Source organism: Pinus tabuliformis, chromosome J (genome assembly GCF_031772625.1).
Source record: "Pinus tabuliformis cultivar Carrire ecotype Pingquan chromosome J, CPIR1, whole genome shotgun sequence".
In the NCBI taxonomy this organism is placed as follows: Eukaryota; Viridiplantae; Streptophyta; class Pinopsida; order Pinales; family Pinaceae; genus Pinus; species Pinus tabuliformis.
This window is the reverse complement of record NC_142295.1, coordinates 1070705602-1070726397: the sequence shown is the minus strand read 5'-3', so window position 1 is coordinate 1070726397 and position 20796 is coordinate 1070705602. Positions and strand designations below refer to the sequence as shown.

Genomic DNA, 20796 nt, shown 5'->3' with positions numbered 1-20796 from the left:
AACCTTGAATCCTGGAGGCTGCGTCATGTAGACTTCTTCTTGGAGATCACCATTTAGGAAAGCACTTTTTACATCCATCTGATGAACTTTCCAATTGAACTGAGCTGCTAGGGCAAGAACAAGCCTTATGGTACTCATCTTGGCTGTAGGAGCAAAAGTCTCCTCATAGTCGATGCCTTCCTTCTGTGAAAATCCTCGAGCCACAAGCCGAGCTTTATACTTGTCTATGGTTCCATCAGCTTTGTATTTCACTTTATACACCCATTTGCAGCCTATGGGCTTTTTGTCTGCAGGAAGATCAGAAAGTGTCCATGTGTGATTCTTCTGAAGACTCTGGAATTCGGCTTCCATAGCCTGTTCCCACTCAGATGTACCCTTAGCCTCTGAATAGGTTTGAGGCTCAAAAGTACTGTGCAGGTTAGCCATAAGAGCAAAATTGACTGTAGACTGTTGTCTGTTCTTATGTCTAGAAGTTCTGCCTTCAAGGAGCTCATCATCCCGGAGATCACCAATGGTTTTAGCCCACCATTTTGGCCGAAGAGTAGAAGAAGCAATAGCAGAAGTAGAGGAACCAATATCAGGAGGAGGTGGAGGAGACTCAAGAGCAATAGGGGCCGCAAGAGGAGGGTTATTTTCTGGAGGAAGCTCAGATAGAGTATGATCAAATACTGATGCTACATCATCCCTCCCATCAGGTGGACCGACCGGAAGAAGAACACTGTGAGGCTGATCCTCAGAACACTGCTTAGAAGAAGAAGACTGAAAAAATCCTCTGTCTTCATCAAATACTACATCCCGACTGAAGCTAAGACGACCAGTGGCTATATCTATCAGCCTATAGGCCTTGTGATGATCACTGTACCCTGTCATCATGAGTTTCTGGCTTTTGGAATCCAACTTAGATCGCTTAGTAGCTGGAATCCAAACATATGCAACTGAGCCAAATACTTTGAGATGACTGATCTTAGGCTTTCGGCCAGACCAAACCTCTTCAGGAGTCTTCCCTGTAACAGCCTGAGTGGGTGATCTGTTAAGAAGATAAACAGCAGTAAATACTGCTTCAGCCCAGAATTTGTTTGGAACACTCCTGTGTTGTAGCATGGAACGAGCCATTTCAACAACCGTGCGATTGCGACGCTCGACAACACTGTTTTGCTGAGGAGTGTAAGGAGTGGTTAATTGACGTTTGATGCCATGAATATCACAGAAGTTGGCAAACGCTGAAGAACAAAATTCCCCCCATTGTCGGTCCTAAGGGTCCTGATGTTACAACCAGATTCTTTCTCCACTAATGTTTTAAACTTCTGAAAGGTACTAAGAACATCAGATTTATTTTTTAAAAAATATACCCACATCTTTCTACTGAAATCATCTACAATAAGTAAAAAATATTTGCAAGCAGTGATAGAAGCTGTATTCATAGGTCCGCAAATATCAGCATGAAGTAACTGAAGTACCTTAGATGCGCGCCAAGATTCTCCATTTTTGAATGAAGACTGATGTTGCTTTCCCGCTTGACAGGCGCTGCATACCCCCAACTGCTGAGTCTGAATATCAGGTAATCCAGACACAAGTCCCTCCCTAGAGAGCTGAGAGAGATACTGCATATTGAGATGCCCATATCGCTGATGCCATAGAGTGCTGATAGGAGAAATACGTGCTGCTAGAGCCACTTCTGGAGAGTCACCGGTGTCAAGTAGCCTGTATAAACCATGATCTTCTAGGCCAACAGCAACTGTTAAACTAGACTCCCTGTCAATAATGGAGCACTTGTGGGTACTGAACACTACATCAAGTTGAGGAGAATTCCTCATAATCTGGCTGACAGATAGCAGATTAATTTCCATACCAGGAACATAGTATACATTCAGAAATATAAGTGTGCGCCCACCAGACTGAATTTGAACTGTACCTCTGCCAGCTACTGTGTACTTTTCACCTCCGCCAAATACCACGGAATCACTGAAAGGTGAGAAGTCAATAAACCAGTCACGCCTGTGAGAAAAATGACGTGATGCGCCAGAATCAATGTACCATGCAGAGGAAGGAACATGATCTGAAGACCTTTTAGCCATAAAGGCGTAAAAAGCAGACTCTGTTTGCTCGGAATGTTCTGCAACATTTGCTGTCTGATGTGGCCCTCCCTGTTTCCTCTGTTCAGAAGCAATCCTCTGTCGGCAATCTTTCTTCATGTGACCGAACCTGTGACAGTAATTACACTGCACACTTTTCTTCCGAGCAGGATCAAAAGGCTGAGAGGAGCCTTTCTGCTGAAAGGACTGAGAGGACTGATATTTTGCAGAAAATGCATTTTCCGAGGACACTGATGAAGCACTACTGCCAAACTGCTGTTTCCACCGATCCTGCTGCAGAAGTTTGGTACATAAATCTGGAAACTTCAGATCAACATTTGTGGTGGTAATGTTGAGCGTTTCAATGAAGTGTTCATAAGATTTCGGTAGACTTTTCAAAGTAATGACTACCATATCTTCCTCCTCCATGGTCCGACCAATGGCTTCGAGCTGATCTCGAATGTCTTTAATTTTGTTGAGATGTTCCTGTAAAGACATATGTTCGTCCATCATGATGGAGAACAACTGATTTTTGAGAAAAAAAGCTCTGCTTTTATCAGATGTCTCATGCAGTTCTTTCAACTGTTGCCAGATTTCAGCAGCTGTCTTGCCAGAAGGGATCTGTGGTAACTGATCATCAGCGACAGAGAGCTTGAGAAGCATAACAGCCTCTCGATTTCGATCATCAAATTTATCTTGATCGGTCCCGGCTGTACCGGGACGAAGCTCTTTGCCCAAAATGAGTTGATCAAGACGCCTGTACTCAAAAATGGTCAACATTCTTTGTTTCCAAATGTTATAGTTGCTGCCATTAAAGCGTTGATTTCCTTCTAACATCAGATTGGTAAGTGTGGCCATTTTCCCAAAGAAAATACAGAAGTCTGACACACAAGAACAATGTAGCTGCCTGTTTATCCTGGTGTAAATTAAAGAACAAACTTTGTCCTGCTAAAAAAAATTTTTACCCAGCAAAAATATCTCTCCAGTCTAAAACAATAGAAATACTGCTAGCACAAAATGCAGTTCTGAGAATACAGTTTCCCACAGGAGAATGCAAGTCTACCACAAGTGTATACTGATGCAATAAACAGATGTCACAGGTCTGAGTTTGTAATGGAGGCTGTCAGGATCACAAGAGAAAAAAAAATTCCGCTGATTGGTAACACACTGCCGGCAACCAGAACCACAAATATAGCAAATATGAAGATTGAAAAATGGACCCACGTGTGCTGTCTCAGCTTCACTTTTCTGCTGATTGGTAACACACTGCCGGCAAACACCACGGATTGGGAACGCTGATAAAGCAAATACGAAGATCTAAACAAATTGGCCCACGTGAGCTATCAAAGCTTCACGTCACGTCTCAGCTATATACGTCTCAGAGGTATAGTTCCACAGGTGTATACGCTTTATATATATACACGGGTTTGATAACACACGCGTATGACTGAAATATATCAGCGTTTGAAATATACGCGGGTTTGAAATATATCAGAAATATAACGCTTGAAATACAATGAACCACGGGTTTCAAATATGTATCCACGGGTCTGAAATATATATCCACGGGTTTCAAATGTATATATGAACCACGGGTTTCAAATATGTATCCACGGGTTTGAAATATATATCCACAAGTTTCAAATGTGTATCCACGGGTTTCAAATGTATATCCACGGGTTTGAAATTACACGCGTATCCACAGATATCCACGGGTTTGACAGCGTTTGAAAATAAAACCACGAATTTGCCCGCAGATCGAATTTTCAAACCACGACTCCGACTTTCAAAAAAACAAATGAGTTTTGAGAGAAAACACCTGGATCACGATTGCTGAGGAATTCCACGTTGTGGTTGAGTAGCCGCCAGGCGAAGAAGAAGATAGCCGGATTCACGATTCCAAGCAAACTGGCCAGCCAAAAAAATTCCGCTCCCACGAAAACAGTCACTGCCACAAAGTTATTTCCTTAATAAAATGATCATGCAAGGGAAGAATCCATTTCTGTATCGAGATGGACGACTGTAAGCTTTTATCACAGCGAGCAAAGCCGAGGCTAAGACTCAGTGAAGGCTGCCTGGCTTACAGAGGGCTCGACCTTAGAAAGGACTCAAGAGATTACGATGCAGAGAGAATTACTGTTCAAGAAATCTCTTAACCTTGCTTTGATACCATAAAAGAATGTTGAATGAATTAATTCCGAATGAGCAAACAACTCAATCATAATACAGAGATATTTACAATAATAGAAACATCAGGTTTCTATGTAGAATATAGAAACACTCAGTTTCATCAAAGAAACTGCTAAAAGAATATAAATAGCAACAGCTAAAAGGAATGAGCATTAAATGCTAAATAGGAATATTCTAATATATTCTAATATGTATCCAAGGTCAAAGCAATGCCACCCTCCCTACTTCGGGATCTAAACATCAACACATAGGTCGGCCAGATGTCCTCCCAAGCATATTGCCATAAGATGCTTCATCTCTCCTTATCAACTAAATCTGTAACATCAACCAACCCAAGCATGCTTCTAAAATATTCAAACTTCTTATTCGGAAGAGATTTTGTCAGCACATCAGCTACATGTTCATCTGTCGAAATATATTGTAGCTTCACGACCCCATCTTGTACCAAACTCCTAATGTAGTGGTACTTGTTGTTGATATGCTTTGTCCTTGCATGGAATATGGGGTCTTTAGACATCTTGATGCTACTTTGATTATCACAATTTATCACTGTAGGATCCAGAGGCTTTCCAAACAAATCTGACAAGAGTTTTCTTAACCAAACAACTTCCTTTCCTACTTCACATGCAGCAACATATTCTGCTTCAGCACTACTTAACGCAACAGGATCTTGTTTTCTACTTATCCATGAAATCATTGCAGATCCCAAACTAAAACATCCACTGGTAGTGCTCCTTCCATCAATCTCACTACCACCCCAATCGGAATCGATAAAACCTGTTAACTTGACTTCCTTTCCATCATACTTTAGGCAGTGATGTATAGTGCCACGTAGATATCTCAAGATATGCTTGGCAGTTATCCAATGGTCATGACGAGGCTCCAACTGAAATTGACTAAGAACATTTACAACAAAACATATATCAAGTCTCGTATTTACCAAGTACATCAGAGAACCCACCAACTTACGATAGCTAGTAGGATCAACGAGACTAGAGTCGGAGCTTCTCAACTTCTTGAGATTAGTGATCATGGGAGTAGTCATAGGCTTGGAATCCATCATACCGAATTTCTGCAACATCTTGATTATGTATTTACCTTGACCCAGATATATCTCACCGAGTTTCTGCCAAACTTCCAAGCCCAAGTAATAGTGCATGAGTCCCAGATCTTTCATCTCGAATTCAGCTGCTAGCATTTTCTTGCATTTTAGTATTCTGTGCTCCATACCTATAATAAACAAATCATCCACATATAGTAGTATAATGGCTGGTTCATTCTTCATCGCCTTAATGTAAAGGTTTGCATCGGCAGAACTTTTGACGAACCTAATTCTTAAGTGATATACATCCATCCTTGCATACCATGACCTAGGAGCTTGCTTCAAGCAATATAGGGCTTTCCTTGTTGAGAAATCTAAGGGGCAACAAGTGTAGGTGATTTCTCTTGCTTTGATAATTTCTTGTGATGTATTTTTACTTTACTTGATTCACTTCTTTTTTCCTTTATTACTATTAGTGTTCTCTATCATCAAACAACTACCAAACCATAAAGAACAATGAGACAATAGGACACAAGATATAGGCGATTAGCCAGGGCCAAAACCTCTCCAACTGAGAGGAAAACCCACTAGAATCCTTTTCTTCTTATAGAACTTCAATTGACGAATTCCAAGACCTATGACCCTTGACAAAGACCAAGTCATCCTTCCTTCTTGATGAGCTTTCCTCACAGCGTCTAGCAACAAGCTTCGACCTTCCAGCAACTTTGACCCCAGCAGCAATTTCTGCAACTTCAACCTAGCAGCTTCAACAACTTCGACCTAGCAGCTTCACAACTTTGACCTTGATGCAGCTTTGATCTAGCATCTTCACAGCTTCGATCTAGAGGCAGCTTCATGGCTTTGATCTTGCAGCTTCACAGCTTCGACCTTGATGCAGGTTCGACCTAGCATCTTCACAGCTTCGATCTAGAGGCAGGTTCATGGCTTCGATCTTGCAGCTTCACAGCTTCGACCTTGTAGCTTCACAACTTTGATGCAGCTTCAGAATTTCTTCTAGCCAAGAAACTAGATAAACCCTAACGAAGAGAGAGAGAGAGAGAGAGAGAGAGAGAGAGAGAGAGAGAGGCTTGAAAACTTCGATCTTGATATTCTTCTTCTTCTTTGTCCTTTTCCAGCTTCTATCTTGAGGAGATCGAACTTGCTTGAGTGAGTGTGCAAATGAGGTCGAATTCCTTCTTATTTATAGGCTTGTGAGGGGTACGAATTGCTATCTTGAGGTCGACTTGCCCCTTCATGTAAGCCGACTTGATCTTTGTGCCATGACGAGGTCTTGGAGGGTCTTTTGACTCTATTTTGGCTCAATAAGTTTTTATTTACAATATGTAACATGCCCAAATGGGTCTTCAATACATGACAATGACTCAATTGTCTTTATGACAAACATAGAAGCACTCAGTTTGACCTAAAAATAAATTTCCCTTAAGCTTGAAACCCATGCCTCTTTTCATTACATACATAAAATCATGATTACATATGCCATTATGAAGACCGAACCTGGTTAGATATTTCAATATTCTCGAGTCTGCAAACATGTGTATCTTTCCTATTTATTTCGAAGCCTTTTGGTTGTTCAACGTATACTTTTTCATCAATGGTTCCATTTAGAAATGTTGTTTTGACATCCATTTGATGGATATTCCATCCCATAGTAGCAACTAGCAAAACCAAAGATCTTATAGTGGTATACCTAGCAGTAGGAGCAAAGGTTCCCAACAATTAATAAGCAGAATGAATACACAACTAGATTTCTAACACAGAATTATAGCGGAAGCAAAATTAAATACTCTATCTAAATCATAGATCCACTTAACAAATTTCAGCCGAAATACTAATTCATCATTAATAAATTAATCACGGAACTTTCTTGCCTTCTTGTACCAGGGATAATAGCCCAGTTGAGAAAATACAATACTGATCACCAACCTCACTGCACTATCTCAGACCTAGCACACGCTCACTGAGAAGCCTCTCTCAGTCTTGTGCTACTGTTGTGTCTTAACACCTCACTTTAGGCTCAATTTGTAACTTCCTTAGCTAAGATTGGCGGCCAAAATCAGCTCGTCAAGTTAATTGAAGATAAGTGACATTACTTTAGTTAACAATCCTATCTATAGCTTTCTCTAATTTAACTCAAGTACAAGTCATAAAGCTAGGTTGCCTTACATGCATGTCACACACAACACATCAACTTGCGTGTAACTCACTTGCACACTGTGCATGTCGAATGCAAGCTCCTCATGAGAGTCTCTCAACTAAGAGACCATCTACAAGGACGTAGGGAGCCTATCACTGATTCAAAAGTAATCATTTGTGTACTGATTGCCACCAGAATGGAGCAGTTTTGCAACAAACATCTACTCCAAGAAGGATTCAACTCCATTTGAAGAGTTGTGGGCACAATGCATATTGGAAGAATCAAGAATAAAGGTGAAGGATGATATTGGATCTGATGAGCAGTCTCAAACCTTTCTAGCCCGAGTCAAGAAGATAAAGAAAGGGAAGTTTGGTAAGTCTAAGAAGAAAGACATGTCCAAGGTGCAATGCTTCAATTGCAATGAGTTTGGACACTTTAAAAGGGACTGCCCAAGCCTAAAGAACAACAAGAGAAAGGAAAGGAGTGAAGCTCATTTAGCGGAAGCCGTTGGAGAACCTGAGAAGAAAGCAAAGAAGGAAGAAGTAAAGGATCTTTACTACTAAAGAAGGTTCACTGACTATCAGGTTCTCTATGAAGTTTCATCTTTCTTCTAGGATAGTATGTTTTGCATAAGCATCATAGGAAGTTAGTATATGATAGTAGCATATCTAGAATTTGCATGATTAAGTTGCTTCACAAAGATCATCCAGATACATGGATAGATGGACCATTTTGCATATTGATCATCTAGATATTGTCTAACATTGTGTTAAAGGTTGTCATCCTGCTTAGATGAATCATCATGATTTAGGAAAGAACCATCATTATGGAAGGTTCTTTGGAAAAGAACTATGACAAGGATTAGTAGACATTCTATGTAATGTGGAATGAATACTGGTAAAAGGATGAAAGAATGCAATGGGTCATGGATGTAGGCTCTTTGTGAGATACATGAATAGTTAGATGATTGAATAAAAGCATAGGAATGCATGTTGAATACAGAACCTTGGATAAGATTCATATATATAGAATCTTGTGGAGAAAAGGTTGATCGTGAAATTTGCTTAAATATATGGTTATATGATGCTTGAAAAGGAAAAAGGTTTGACTTACTTAAGAATATATAAAGAATTTATGACTCTCTAGAATATATATTGTAATGGTTAACATCCAATGTAGTCTCCAGAAGAAAAAGTTGTAACTTGTTAATCAAGTTCTATCCTTGGGCACTTTGATGCATGAAGGAAGTTTTCAAGTGGAGATGGTCAATGAGGATGTTGGTGAGATAAGTCTAATTTGTTTATGATTTGGTTATCTAGTTAACATATTATCTTTGCTACCTGGGAGAATGTTGCAGGAATATATATGATGGCGGTTGAGACAAAGTTCAACTGTATGGATTAAGGATATTGAGGGAAGCTCGATATCTGGTACCTGGCAACTATAGAGACAAGATGTGTTCATCTTGGAATTGGATGGTAGCTGTATGAGAAGATAACCTGAAGGTCAAGGAAGATCACTTTCAAGAAGAAGCCATGATCAAGCTTGAAGTTTAGGAAGGTTCATTACAATGACTTCATGTTAAAGATGAAAGTGATGAGTAAGAAGATTGGACTGGTACCTGTCACAAGATTGAAGAGAGAACGTGGCTCCATGATACCTTCTTGTACCTAACATTAGGGTTTTCCCTTATGGAAGATTTCACCGTGCTTTTGCAATCACGAACTATATGTCCATAGTTATGTCATTTGAAGCATTCTATATAATACTTGAATGACATAGCAACTGACATAAACTTTTTGTTGATGATGCCATTTGAATATTTGTCTTGTGTTATAGTAAAATTGCTTATAGGGTTTTGATAATGACCTTGATAATCATCCCTATCATAAGCTTTACAATCCATAGCCTTATGCCAAAAATTTGAACATGAAAAACAATAACCAGTAAATATAATAGGGTATCTTGATGAAATGGCTTGCCTTGATGTTGCTGATATTCTGAAGACATTCATCCTTGGAGGAGGTTTGGTCCTTTGTTGATCCTTGTCCTTGATTAACTTAGCATAACTTCTTGGACCAACAACACTTTCAATCTTCTCGTGCTTTTCACTTTGATTTTTCTTTTGAAGGTTTTTTTCTTTCTGGTTTCTCTTCAATCTTGCTTTGTGGGGGATTGGAACTTGTGCCTTCATTGCGTAGAGATTCACCTCTTCCTTTTTCCTTCATCCTTAAGTGAGCAATTTCTAGATCCTTTTCATTAATGACATGATTCTCCTTTTAAGCATCCTGTAGTTGCTACTTCTACCATTCCTTGAACCTGTTTATTTCAGCTAGAGTTGTGTCAAGTTCTTTTTGCTTTCGAGTAACTTATGCCTCCTAGTCCTGAACTTGGATTTTCAAGATTTCTTCTCCCTTCTATGCCTCCTCTACTTGAATTTTTAAGAGGGTAACTTCTTCTAGCATAAGATTTTTCTTCTCAGTTATTTTGTAACCGCCTCCTCCCACATTTACCTTCCAAGCAGTTAACAATATTTTATAATAATCCATATATATATATATATATTCGAAAAAGGGTTATTACAATATAAACCTACATTTCTATAGCATATAGCCACCAAATAAAGTTAAAGAGTTCATAATGTAGTCTTTAACAATTTTACTATTCTTAAAAGTGTTATTGTAAAATTTTACTATACTGAAAAGGGTTATTAACTTACTATAATAGAAACATACATTATTATAGCATATATCCAACAAATATAAGTTTTTTTTTTTTTTTGACACCAATAAGTAGTTTTGATATTAATTCTGCACCCAGACACAGCAAAATACCAAGGAAATATTTACATTGATTTCCAAACTTCAAGTTCTTGAAAAAAGAACAGGAGGGAATTTCCAAAATTCTGATCCAGGAAACTACTGCTGACAAACATTCTACCTACCAAACGACAACTATAAGCTCTGCAAAATTTACCAGACAAAAGGACAACTTTACATAATGATATATTAAATCAGGAGGGAGATTGTCAACCAGAGGCATGTTAAGATCAATTGACAAATTTTCATTCTGGCATATAAAGAGCTGCTTGCTGTGCTGTGTTGTTCAATGGCTGACCTCTGCAATTGTAGCTCTTCCTATTGGCAATGCAAGGCGTCGATTTCATCTTCCTGTCCATTCATTTGGGCTTTGAGCATTTGCAGTTCCTCGGCCAAGAAGCAGTTAGAGTTGGACTGCTGCTGAATTTTCCATTGGAGTTCCAGGGACTCAACATGTTTATTGACAAGGAGGTGCAGACACCGACTGCAGACATGGATGCTACCTGAAGCGACTGCAGAGTTCTGGCATCACCAAATATAAGTTAAAATGTTCATAATGTGGTCTTTTAAAATTTTACAATTCTAATTGATGAAAAGTCACTAAGGCCGCTCTCATTAAGTGGAAAAGTCACTAGACAAAAGCGAAGATGGCAAAAAAGTTCCCGATGTTAAGGACCATCTCTACCCGTCACTGGCTTTATGAATACTGACAGGCATCTGCGGGATGCAATTTTGTACTTTTAAAATAAAATTACTGATTTGTGTTTTTGGAAATATATATATATATATCCACCAAATATAAGTTAAAAAGTTCATAATGTGGTCTTTAACAATTTTACTATACTGAAAAGGGTTATTAACTTATTATAATAGAAACATTCATTACTTTAGCATACGGCCACCAAATATAAGTTAAAATGTTCATAATGTGGTCTTTTAAAATTTTACTATTCCAATTAATGAAAAGTCCCCGTGGCCGTTCTCATTAAGTGAAAAAGTCACTAGGAAAAAGTGAAGATGGTATTCTTTGATGGAAATAAACAATTTGATTCTAGTAATGAAAATGAAGTCATGCACATGCTCCTTAAGGTTCAGTGGCAGCTTAAACACCTGCTTCAATCTAGGGATGAAATGATTCATAAATTAGAGCAAGTAGAAAATTATTGATTGTCTGTGAGACAATCACTTTTTGAGACAATGCAAGATGCAATGCTTCGATGGAGGAGTGCATTGGTAAAGCTAAAGCTTTCAAGGTACTCAGCCATAGATCTCTGACTCATTGTTGTTAATTGCATTAGTGAAATCCCTACAATAACAACACCTGGAGCACCATCTGATCATGAATTGATGAGGGAAGTATTTTGGCTGATTGTTGAAAGATTTTAGGGGCAGATCACAGTGCCTCATTTGAAAATATGGTAATAATTGTAGTAAAGGTTGTGAGACTAAGGTCATATGTTGTTATGCTGGACCTTGACTGTCATTATCTCATTCTTGTAATGTTTCAACATTTATTTGCTACTGCTAGTGAGAATCACACTTAAAATGGAACTACTTTGATGCAAATGATATGAATTTGGTCTTTGATGAGAGTGAAGATATGTCACAACAATCACCATATGTTTTATTGCCTAGCTTGAGAATAGAAAAGTGGGAAACTTTACAGCTGCTCATGCATTAGATGTAAACTTTATTATCCCGATATTTCCAACAATCTTGTTTGGTGGGCAAATATAAACCATCAACTAATCTGTTGTGTTTTATTTTTATTTATTTATTTTTTATTTTGAATTGTTTAGTAGGTAATATGGGTTTTGAACAAGGCAGGACTGTATTCAGGTTTATATCATCATATGGAGTCATGGAAAAATTGCATATCTAGGAAAGTATGTTTCATTTCATTGTCGTGTTAATGCTTTTCCATGCTTAAACTTGAAATTAATATGATTCCTTCCATCAATCTGGGGTCATTGAGTACATAAAATACTATATATATTGTTATGATAGTGTTGTATCCTGATGGATACTGGTGTATGATAATGCAGGCCACCGTGGCATGCTGAGATGCCTACAGAAGAACTTGATGCTAGAGAAAGACAATCATTTTTGAATTGGCGCAGAAATCTTGTCAGGTATTTTGGAAATGATGTCTAATGAGTGTGGTGACTCTTAATTTTATAACATGCCTTATTATATTTCTGGATAATTTAAACGATATTTGGAGTTTATTGTCTCTAACATGGCATTGCGTACAAGGTACATCTTTTTTCTGGCCTGAATGATTATTGTCTTGATTCATTATGACTTGATTAAATATTAATCCATGCAATTTTCATGCAATAGTAAACAAAGAAAATTCACACCACAAAATTAATAGCTGTTTGAATTGTAATTTGTGGATATCATGACACAATTAGAATATTTGTTTTTTGTCAATGCTTACCTCAACACAGTCTCGTGTTAACCCTCTTGTGTAATATCTATGCAAGCAGTAAAGATAAGATATGATGAGGGTCAAACCTGGATAAAAGATTCTAATTTGAGTATTAAATTTAATGTCCTTTTCAATGTAGGAGGTGAAGGGAGGAGAATTAAAGAAATTATATTAATCTCTATAAAGGATCAGAAGAAAATAGGAATTTACTGAAGTTTTTACCTAGGAAAGATAAACTCCCAAATAACTTGTGATTGGTTCTCCACTGCTTCATTCTTTAAGGGATTAATATTGATTCTTTGCTACCGCATCCATTAAGAAATTAATCTTGATACTCCACTGCTACATCCTTTAAGTGATCGATATTTATTCTTTACCATTTCATCCATGAAGCAGTTAATATTGATACTCCACTGCTTCATCCTTTAACTTTTGCTATTGAGGTCTTCTTAAGATTGGTTCTCCACTAATGCTATCTCTAGACTCTAACCCTTTTGGGCAGATGTCTCCTCGAGTTAAGTGAAGGGCCTGCCAAAGTGCAGATTTCGTTTCTTATGGCCCAAAAAAAAGTTTTTAATAATCATATCTATGCTTCAAACTTTGTTTTGTGTTTAAATCCACAAATAAAATTTAATTTTTATTGCTACAAGGTAAAAATGACGTATTAGAAAGAGTCTTCAAAATAAGATACATGGAGACCACAGTTATGTCTATTGTCTTCACTTTTATCATTTGTAATTTTTCTAAATTTAACACTAGATATCAGTGGTACAACAATAATTGTCTTCATTATCTTAAACTCTTGGTTTTGACATTGTTACAATAAAATTTAGCACCCCTAAATGATGTAAAGTTCCAAGCATCAAGGGGCTAGTCTTGTGCAACTGGGAAAGCTACCCACTGTCACCACATCAACTTTTTCTCTCACTTTTTCTTGGCTTATCTCAGACTCAAGGTGGGCTTCTCTAAAAGGTAGAATTGCCAAGGATATAGAGTGGAGGCACAACATGATTTATCGAAGAGTTAGCCTAAGCAAAATGGGTGGTAGTAGTATAATGGAAGAATGAACGGTGTGAGAAGGAATATGAAGGAAATCCCTTAGACTAAGTGCCTAATTACACCTTGGCAAAAATAGAGTCAAGGAAGTATATATCAAAAAGGGAATGTGCATGAAATGTAATGCAATAGTGGCTACTATGCATTGCACAATTTGTAGAAAATCCACGAAAATTCTGCTTTTCTTGAATGAACAAATCCGAACCTAACTTGTAACTCAAGAGACATAATTTTCTCTACTAATTTTGCACGGAATAGAACAGAAATAAGACAGTCACACAATATGAAAACACTTGTTTTTCTAGGGAACCCAATTGGGAAAATGTTAATTTTAGATAACAATGGTATGTTATATGCTTAAGACAATTTACTTCAATGTTCCTTTAGCAGTCCAATGACAAATTCCAATTATATCCAGTAGCAATCACATTAACTTATAAACATTGACAGTAAATGCAGATAGAACATAAAATGATATGCATAAGACAAGCCAAGACAAGAGGACACAAGATGTGGTGGATGCCAGGGACAAACCCCAATGTGGGGAAACCCTTTGATCAAATCTTCTTATTATTCCTCAATAGTTCAGCGGAGAGAGAGAGCACAAATATAAGCCCAAAACAGATCTTCCAAATCAGCAGTAAAATTAGCAGTGAAATCAGCCCTAACCAGAATGTCAACGGTGGTCAAAGGTGCCCCTAAACATCCTCCAAACAGCAGTCCAATTCGGCCTTCAAATCAGCTCAAATTCTTCGGTCAAACCCAGTAAAAGGAGAGAAAGTCTTCCGTAATTTTCTGCAGTCAAAACAGAAGTCAACCTGAAGTCAACACTGGTGAAACTGTCCCCAAACATCTCGATTTATGTGCCAATAAATGCGGCCTAGAAAAATCAGAATTCTGGCCCAAAAACTGAGGTCAACGCTAGTAAAATCACCCTTGGTCAACGCCCTGAAGTCTGCGATCTGTTCTGCCTAGAAAAACTCGGCCTCCTGCCACATGTGCCAAGTAGAGAGAGAAGGAGAGCTGCCACACGTGCAAAGAAAGAGAGAGAAGCCTCCAATGCTATACTAATATGACCCAATCAAGAGAGAGAAGAAGATGTGATGAGATGATGTCCAAATGAGGGAAAGGTCTCTCCTATTTATACACTTCGTTGAGGATGAAAAAACACAGTTGTTGGGCTTCATGAGCCTACATTTGATTGGAGCTGACCTTGAAAATTTGTCCATAGGAGAAATAAATTCATAATTCCATTTTTACTTGTCAAAACAAGATGATCTTTATATCATAATTGTACCTCTCCGAAAGAAGAATCCAATGCAATAGTCATCTCCATCATATGAGCTTTCCTAAGGTGGAATTTGGCCCTAGTGGCCAATTTTAACACTCCCTCTCAACTAGGGAGAATTCCACCTGCCAATCCATCATCATGCCAACCTGTCATCCTGTAACATCATGCCATCACTGCTTTGCTCTGCTGAATCATGAAGTAATAATGAAGAAGAAATGATCGAGAGTGTATCATACCACTCTCCACTGACTAAAGTCAGTCCTTGATCCCAAATCAAGTTGTTGAACACCATGCACACTAGTCATAGGGAGTACGATAGTACACGATGCATCCATCGGTAGCGTTATGGTCCCTAACCAACTTTTCCCAACTCATGTGCTTGATGAGAGGTACTTCCCATGAGTCCCGGACTCTATGGGTAGGATGTGTGTCGGGGCATTAGCAGGAGAAGGTGAACCACTCATCCTACTCATATGCCATAGGAGAAGGTGAACCACTCATCCGATGCATATGTCAACTGTAGGGGAAGGACTCACCCTACATGGATGTGTCCGGGTAGGGGAAGGTGGACCACTCACCGTACACACATGTCAACCATAATGGGGTATTACAGGGGAAGGTGAACCACTCACCCTATGTTTGCTCATAACTAGCTCCAAGAAGTACCCCACGCCCCCAGGAGCTCCCAGAGCTCTGTGTCCAACTCATATGGGACCCTCATAAGAGGGTCATTCCACGACTCCAAGTCTCTCTCCGCAGTTAAATAATTTGACCTTCCTGAGAGGCTTTGTGATAATTTCAGCAACTTGCCCATCTGTCTTGATGTGTTGGAGCCTAATTTCTCCCCGTTGTACCATATCTCAGATAAAGTGGTACATGGTATCAATATGCTTGGAGCGGTCGTGGAACACGGGATTCTCTAATAAACGAATCCCTCTTTGGCTGTCAGAGGATCACAGTCGTATCTAGCACGTGCTCAAATAGCTCACTGAAGAGCTTCCTCAACCAGACTGCTTCACAACAGGCCATACTCACAGTAATGTATTCGGCCTCGACGGTGCTTAGTGCAACCGATTTCTGCTTCCTTCTCATCCAAGATATAGAAACAAGCCAGAAAGAGAAGCAACACCTAAATGTGCTCTTACGATCCACCACACTACCGACCCAGTCAACATCTGACTATCCATGTAAGCTCAAATCCCCGACAGTGTATCTCAGTCCATAATGGATAGTGCCCCAAAGATATCTCAAGAGATTCTCGACAACAATCCAATGAATGTGATGAGGCTTGACCATATATCGATTCAACGTGTTCACATCAAAACATATGTTAGGATGGGAGTTGAGCAAGAACATCAGTGCCCCCACAAGTTGACGATACTCGGTAGGGTTCGTCAATTCGGGCCCGGCAACACTTCCACATAACTTCTTAAGTTGAGTTCCATCGGAGTAGTCACGGATTTGTAGTCCACCATCTTACATCTTTCAAGTAGCTTCACAATATATTTTCCCTAAGAAAGGAAAATCTCTTCTGGCTTTTGGCAAACCTCCAACCCTAGGAAATAATGCATCAGTTATAGGTCATTCATCTCGAACTCGGAAGCCAACTCCCTGTTGCATTGATGAATGAGAGGGTCATCACCTGTTAGAAAGAGATCATCCACATAAAGGACCAAATTGAGAGGTCTGTCCTTTTCAACCTCGAAGTATAGGTTCGGGTCAGCATTGCTTCTTGTAAGTCCCAGCTTTATGAGATAGCTATTGATCCTCTCATACCAAACCCTAGGGGCTTGCTTCAATCCATAAAGGGCTTTCTTCAACTTGCGTACACGTGTCTCACGATCTTGAACCTCGAACCCCTTGGGTTGTTCCACATATACTTCTTCCTTAAGCGAACCATGTAAAACGGCAGTTTTGACATTGATCTGATGAAGGTTCCATCCTTGTGTGGCAACAAGGGCTATGATTGAGTGGATGGTGGTATAATGGGGAATTGGTGCAAATATCTCTTCATAGTCTACTCCTTCCTTTTGAGAGAAGCCTCGAGCTACAAATCTAGCCTTTAATTTCTCAGCACTCCCATCAGCTCCATGTTTGATCTTGTAGAGCCATTTCGAAGTGACCACAAACTTATCCTTAGGTCTAGGGACCACATCCCAGACATCCTTCTTCATGATTGATTCATACTATTCGTTCATCGCATCCTTCCAAACCTGTTGCTTCACGACTTTATCGAATATACAAGGCTCAAATTGTACAATAGTACTCATGGCAACTAAGTACCCTTGGTACCTATTCCGCTTCTTACTTTCATGGAATGTCCCTCTTGGTGCTGTGTGTTTCTTGGCATCTTCAAGAGTATCTTTAAGCCACAAAGGCCTCTTTCTTGTGGTAGAGGGCTCACTAGGAGGTGGATCAATGGGATCCATTGGTCCTTCAGCATCGGGCATCGGTTCATCGGACGAAGTTTCATCCTGCTTTTCTGCATCAACATCATGATCTTCCTGTTCCTCAAAAGTTACCCACTTAGAAGTTTTCTCCTAAAGGCTTATGAAAAGAATCAACAATAATCTTTTTAGCTTTTGTCTCACCTTTCTTGTACTTGGTTTGAACAACAATGGATGCACTTGAAGGAGGCCTGATTATTCTTCCCTTGACATAGTCCATGGCATCATTCTCTTCCAAAGTCAAATCCAAAATCATCTTCCATGCATGATAGTCAGATTTGTCCTTGAGCTTGTCCTCGGTTTTGAAGAAAGATGTAGTCGTCATTGGGACTAGTTCCAAGTCCTTGTCCAACAACTTCCTTTAGTGATTGCTTTCCTTCACTCTTGCTTGGGCTTTGTCTTCACCTCAGCTTTGAAACCATGTTAATTTTAGATAACAATGGTATGTTCTATGCTTAAGACAATTTACTTCAATGTTGCTTTAGCAACCCAATGACAAATTTCAATTATATCCAGTAGCAATCATATTACCTTATAAACATTGACAACAAAAGCAGATAGAACATAAAATCATATGCATAAGACAAGCCAAGACAAGAGGACACAAGATGTGGCGGATGCCAGGGACAAACCTCAATGTGGGGAAACCCTTTGATCAAATGTTCTTATTATTCCTCAATAGTTCAGCAGAGAGAGAGAGTACAAATATAAGCGCAAAATAGATCTGCCAAATCAACAGTCAAATCAGCCCTAACCAGAAAGTCAACGGTGGTTAAAGCTGCCCCAAAACATCCTCCAAATAGCAGTCCAATTTGGCCTTCAAATAAACTCAAATTCTTTGGTCAAACCTAGTCAAAGGAGAGAGAAAGTCTTGTAAATTTTTGTGGTCAAAACAGAAGGCAACCTGAAGTCAACACTGGTCAAACTTTCCCCGAACACCTCGATTTCTGTGCTAAGAAATGCGGCCTAGAAAAAGAGGAACTCTGGTCCAAAACTGAGGTCAACGCTGGTCAAATCTCCCATGGTCAACGCTAGTCAACACCCTAAAATCTGCAATCTGTTTTGCCCAGAAAAACTTGGCCTTCTACCACACGTGCGAAGTAGAAAGAGAAGGAGAGCTTCCACACGTGCGAAGAAAGAGAGAAGCCTCCAATGCTGTACTACCCAATCAAGAGAGAGAAGAAGATGTGATGAGATGATGTCCAAATCAGGGAAAGGCCTCTCCTATTTATACACTTCGTTGAGGATGAAAAGACACATCTGTTGGGCTTCATGAGCCTACATTTGACTGGAGCCGACCTTGACAATTTGTCCATAGGAGAAATAAATTCATAATTCCATTTCTGCTTGTCAGAACGAGATAATATTTATATCAAAATTGTACCTCTCCGAAAGAGGAATCCAATGCAATAATAATCTCCATCATATGAGTTGTCCTAAGGTGGAATTTGGCCCTAGTTGCCAATTTTAACAGAAAACCCTCTGCTTGATTGAGAATTTTATTGATATAATAATGAGCAATAGATGTCTTACAAAAAAAATCTTGTTGCAATAGAAACCATTTTGGATTTCTTTGCTTGTACTAAGCTAAAACACTCCTTGCAAGGCTCTGATCCCTGCTTCTATATTTCCATGCGCAAGTTCCAAGGAAATTCTCGTATAAATCTGCACTCAAGCCTCTCTTGGTATGTTGATCCTCTCACAAGTCACACACACAAACACAAATCTATGTTCTCTAATGCCTTGTCTCACCAACTTGTGTTCACAAAACAATGAATAACAATGTGCCTTGATCCTCCTTTTAAGCTTTTCGAATAGGTTAAATCTGGCAAGTCTTTATTTTAGGAAATCAAACTGCTAGTTGAAGAGTTAACAAAGGCTATCAAGCTATTGTAACTTGTCCTGCTTTAATTTAGAAGTTAAGGCTCTCTTAGCTCGTCCTTTCCCAAATTAACTTGCACTAGAAGACAACAACTGAGCCTTCCACATTTGCACTAGTCAAATTGCTTCATGCACATGTCCTAACTTTTAGGAATTTGATCTAAATTTTAGGAACTTGTCCTAACTTTTAGGAACTTGTGCATGCCAAGGAAAACTGCTTCTTGGTCTCTTTGACAAAGGCACATGTCAAAGAAGGACCTTTCTTGCTACTATTTTCAACACAATCAACCTTAACTTGGAAATTTTTAGTAGAAAATTACCTTGGAAGGCTAGAGGTGCATATTACCTATCAAAAGTGGGTAACCTTTTAGGAGAAAACTTTTCTCCTCTCTTGGACAACCAACCGGCGAGTAGCCCTATGCATTGGTCAGTGATGATGATATGGCACTGTTATTTGCCATTTGCGCTAGTTATACACTTCTCACCATCCGACATTCAGCTTAAATAATGCTGGGCTACCACTCGGTAGGTACTTTAACCATTTTGCAATCAAGTGATTTTACTTAATGCATTGGGCATTTTAACATGGATAAAAGGGTGACTTGGATAATTGACCAATCCTGACTATAAACTAGTTCTCTCACATTACCGGGGGGGTGGGGGCAGGGGTGGGTTTGTCTTTACACCTAGTTGACTGAGACCTCCTCTAAGGCCTTAGGTTTATAGGAGGAACACTACTTGGAAAACTTGGATTGAAGTAGTGTGTCCATAACCATTCCATAGTTACCACTTTTCACCTTTCCCTTGATATCACATCCATCATTCGGGTTAATTGTCATTGGTTCATTGGTATTTGGTACCCATATATCCACATCCTTGTGTTAGGGTCGGGAAACTTTTCCTTAGAGGTTGATGCAACTACAAGAAAGATAAAAGCATAATATGGCCACAATGAAACAAAAAGAAAAGTTAAAATGCAAAATATGGCCAAGACATACTTAGTGTGTGGGTAAATGCCTCGCATGAGCTCTATCCCCGACATTTGCCATCACCCGGTTCAGGAGCACTAGATGCTCCATCACATCATTAGGAACCCTTGCATGTCCCAACTCCTAGTGCGAGAAACTGACTCATCCTTAAAAGGTAAAAAATGGTATATCATAAAAATTAAACTGGGACACCTAAGCTACGCTCCATATAAAAATATTATAAAAAATAAGTAAAATGTGCACCCAGAGGGGTGGACAAAGCGGGTCAGGTGAAGGGTAGCTCATGCCTTCGTGATTGCTCCTTCGATTACATCGATATAGTCAGGATGTGGACCCATAGTTTTAAAAACTGACCAGTTCAAACTGGAAATCGGCCAAACGGACTAGTTAGCTAATCTTGGGATCGAACTGGTCTAAATC

The 20796-nt window shown here is 39.2% G+C and overlaps 1 protein-coding gene across 1 annotated transcript in view; it reads left to right on the top strand.

Annotated features, from left to right (window-relative positions):
* Window positions 1-20796, top strand: part of LOC149230652 (GTPase LSG1-1-like) — a 132447-nt gene that overhangs the window by 62976 nt on the left and 48675 nt on the right. The window contains exon 3 of the mRNA XM_089379033.1: window positions 12324-12410. Coding sequence (XP_089235159.1) covers window positions 12324-12410 — 87 coding nt within the window. The remainder of the gene's footprint in view (window positions 1-12323; window positions 12411-20796) is intronic.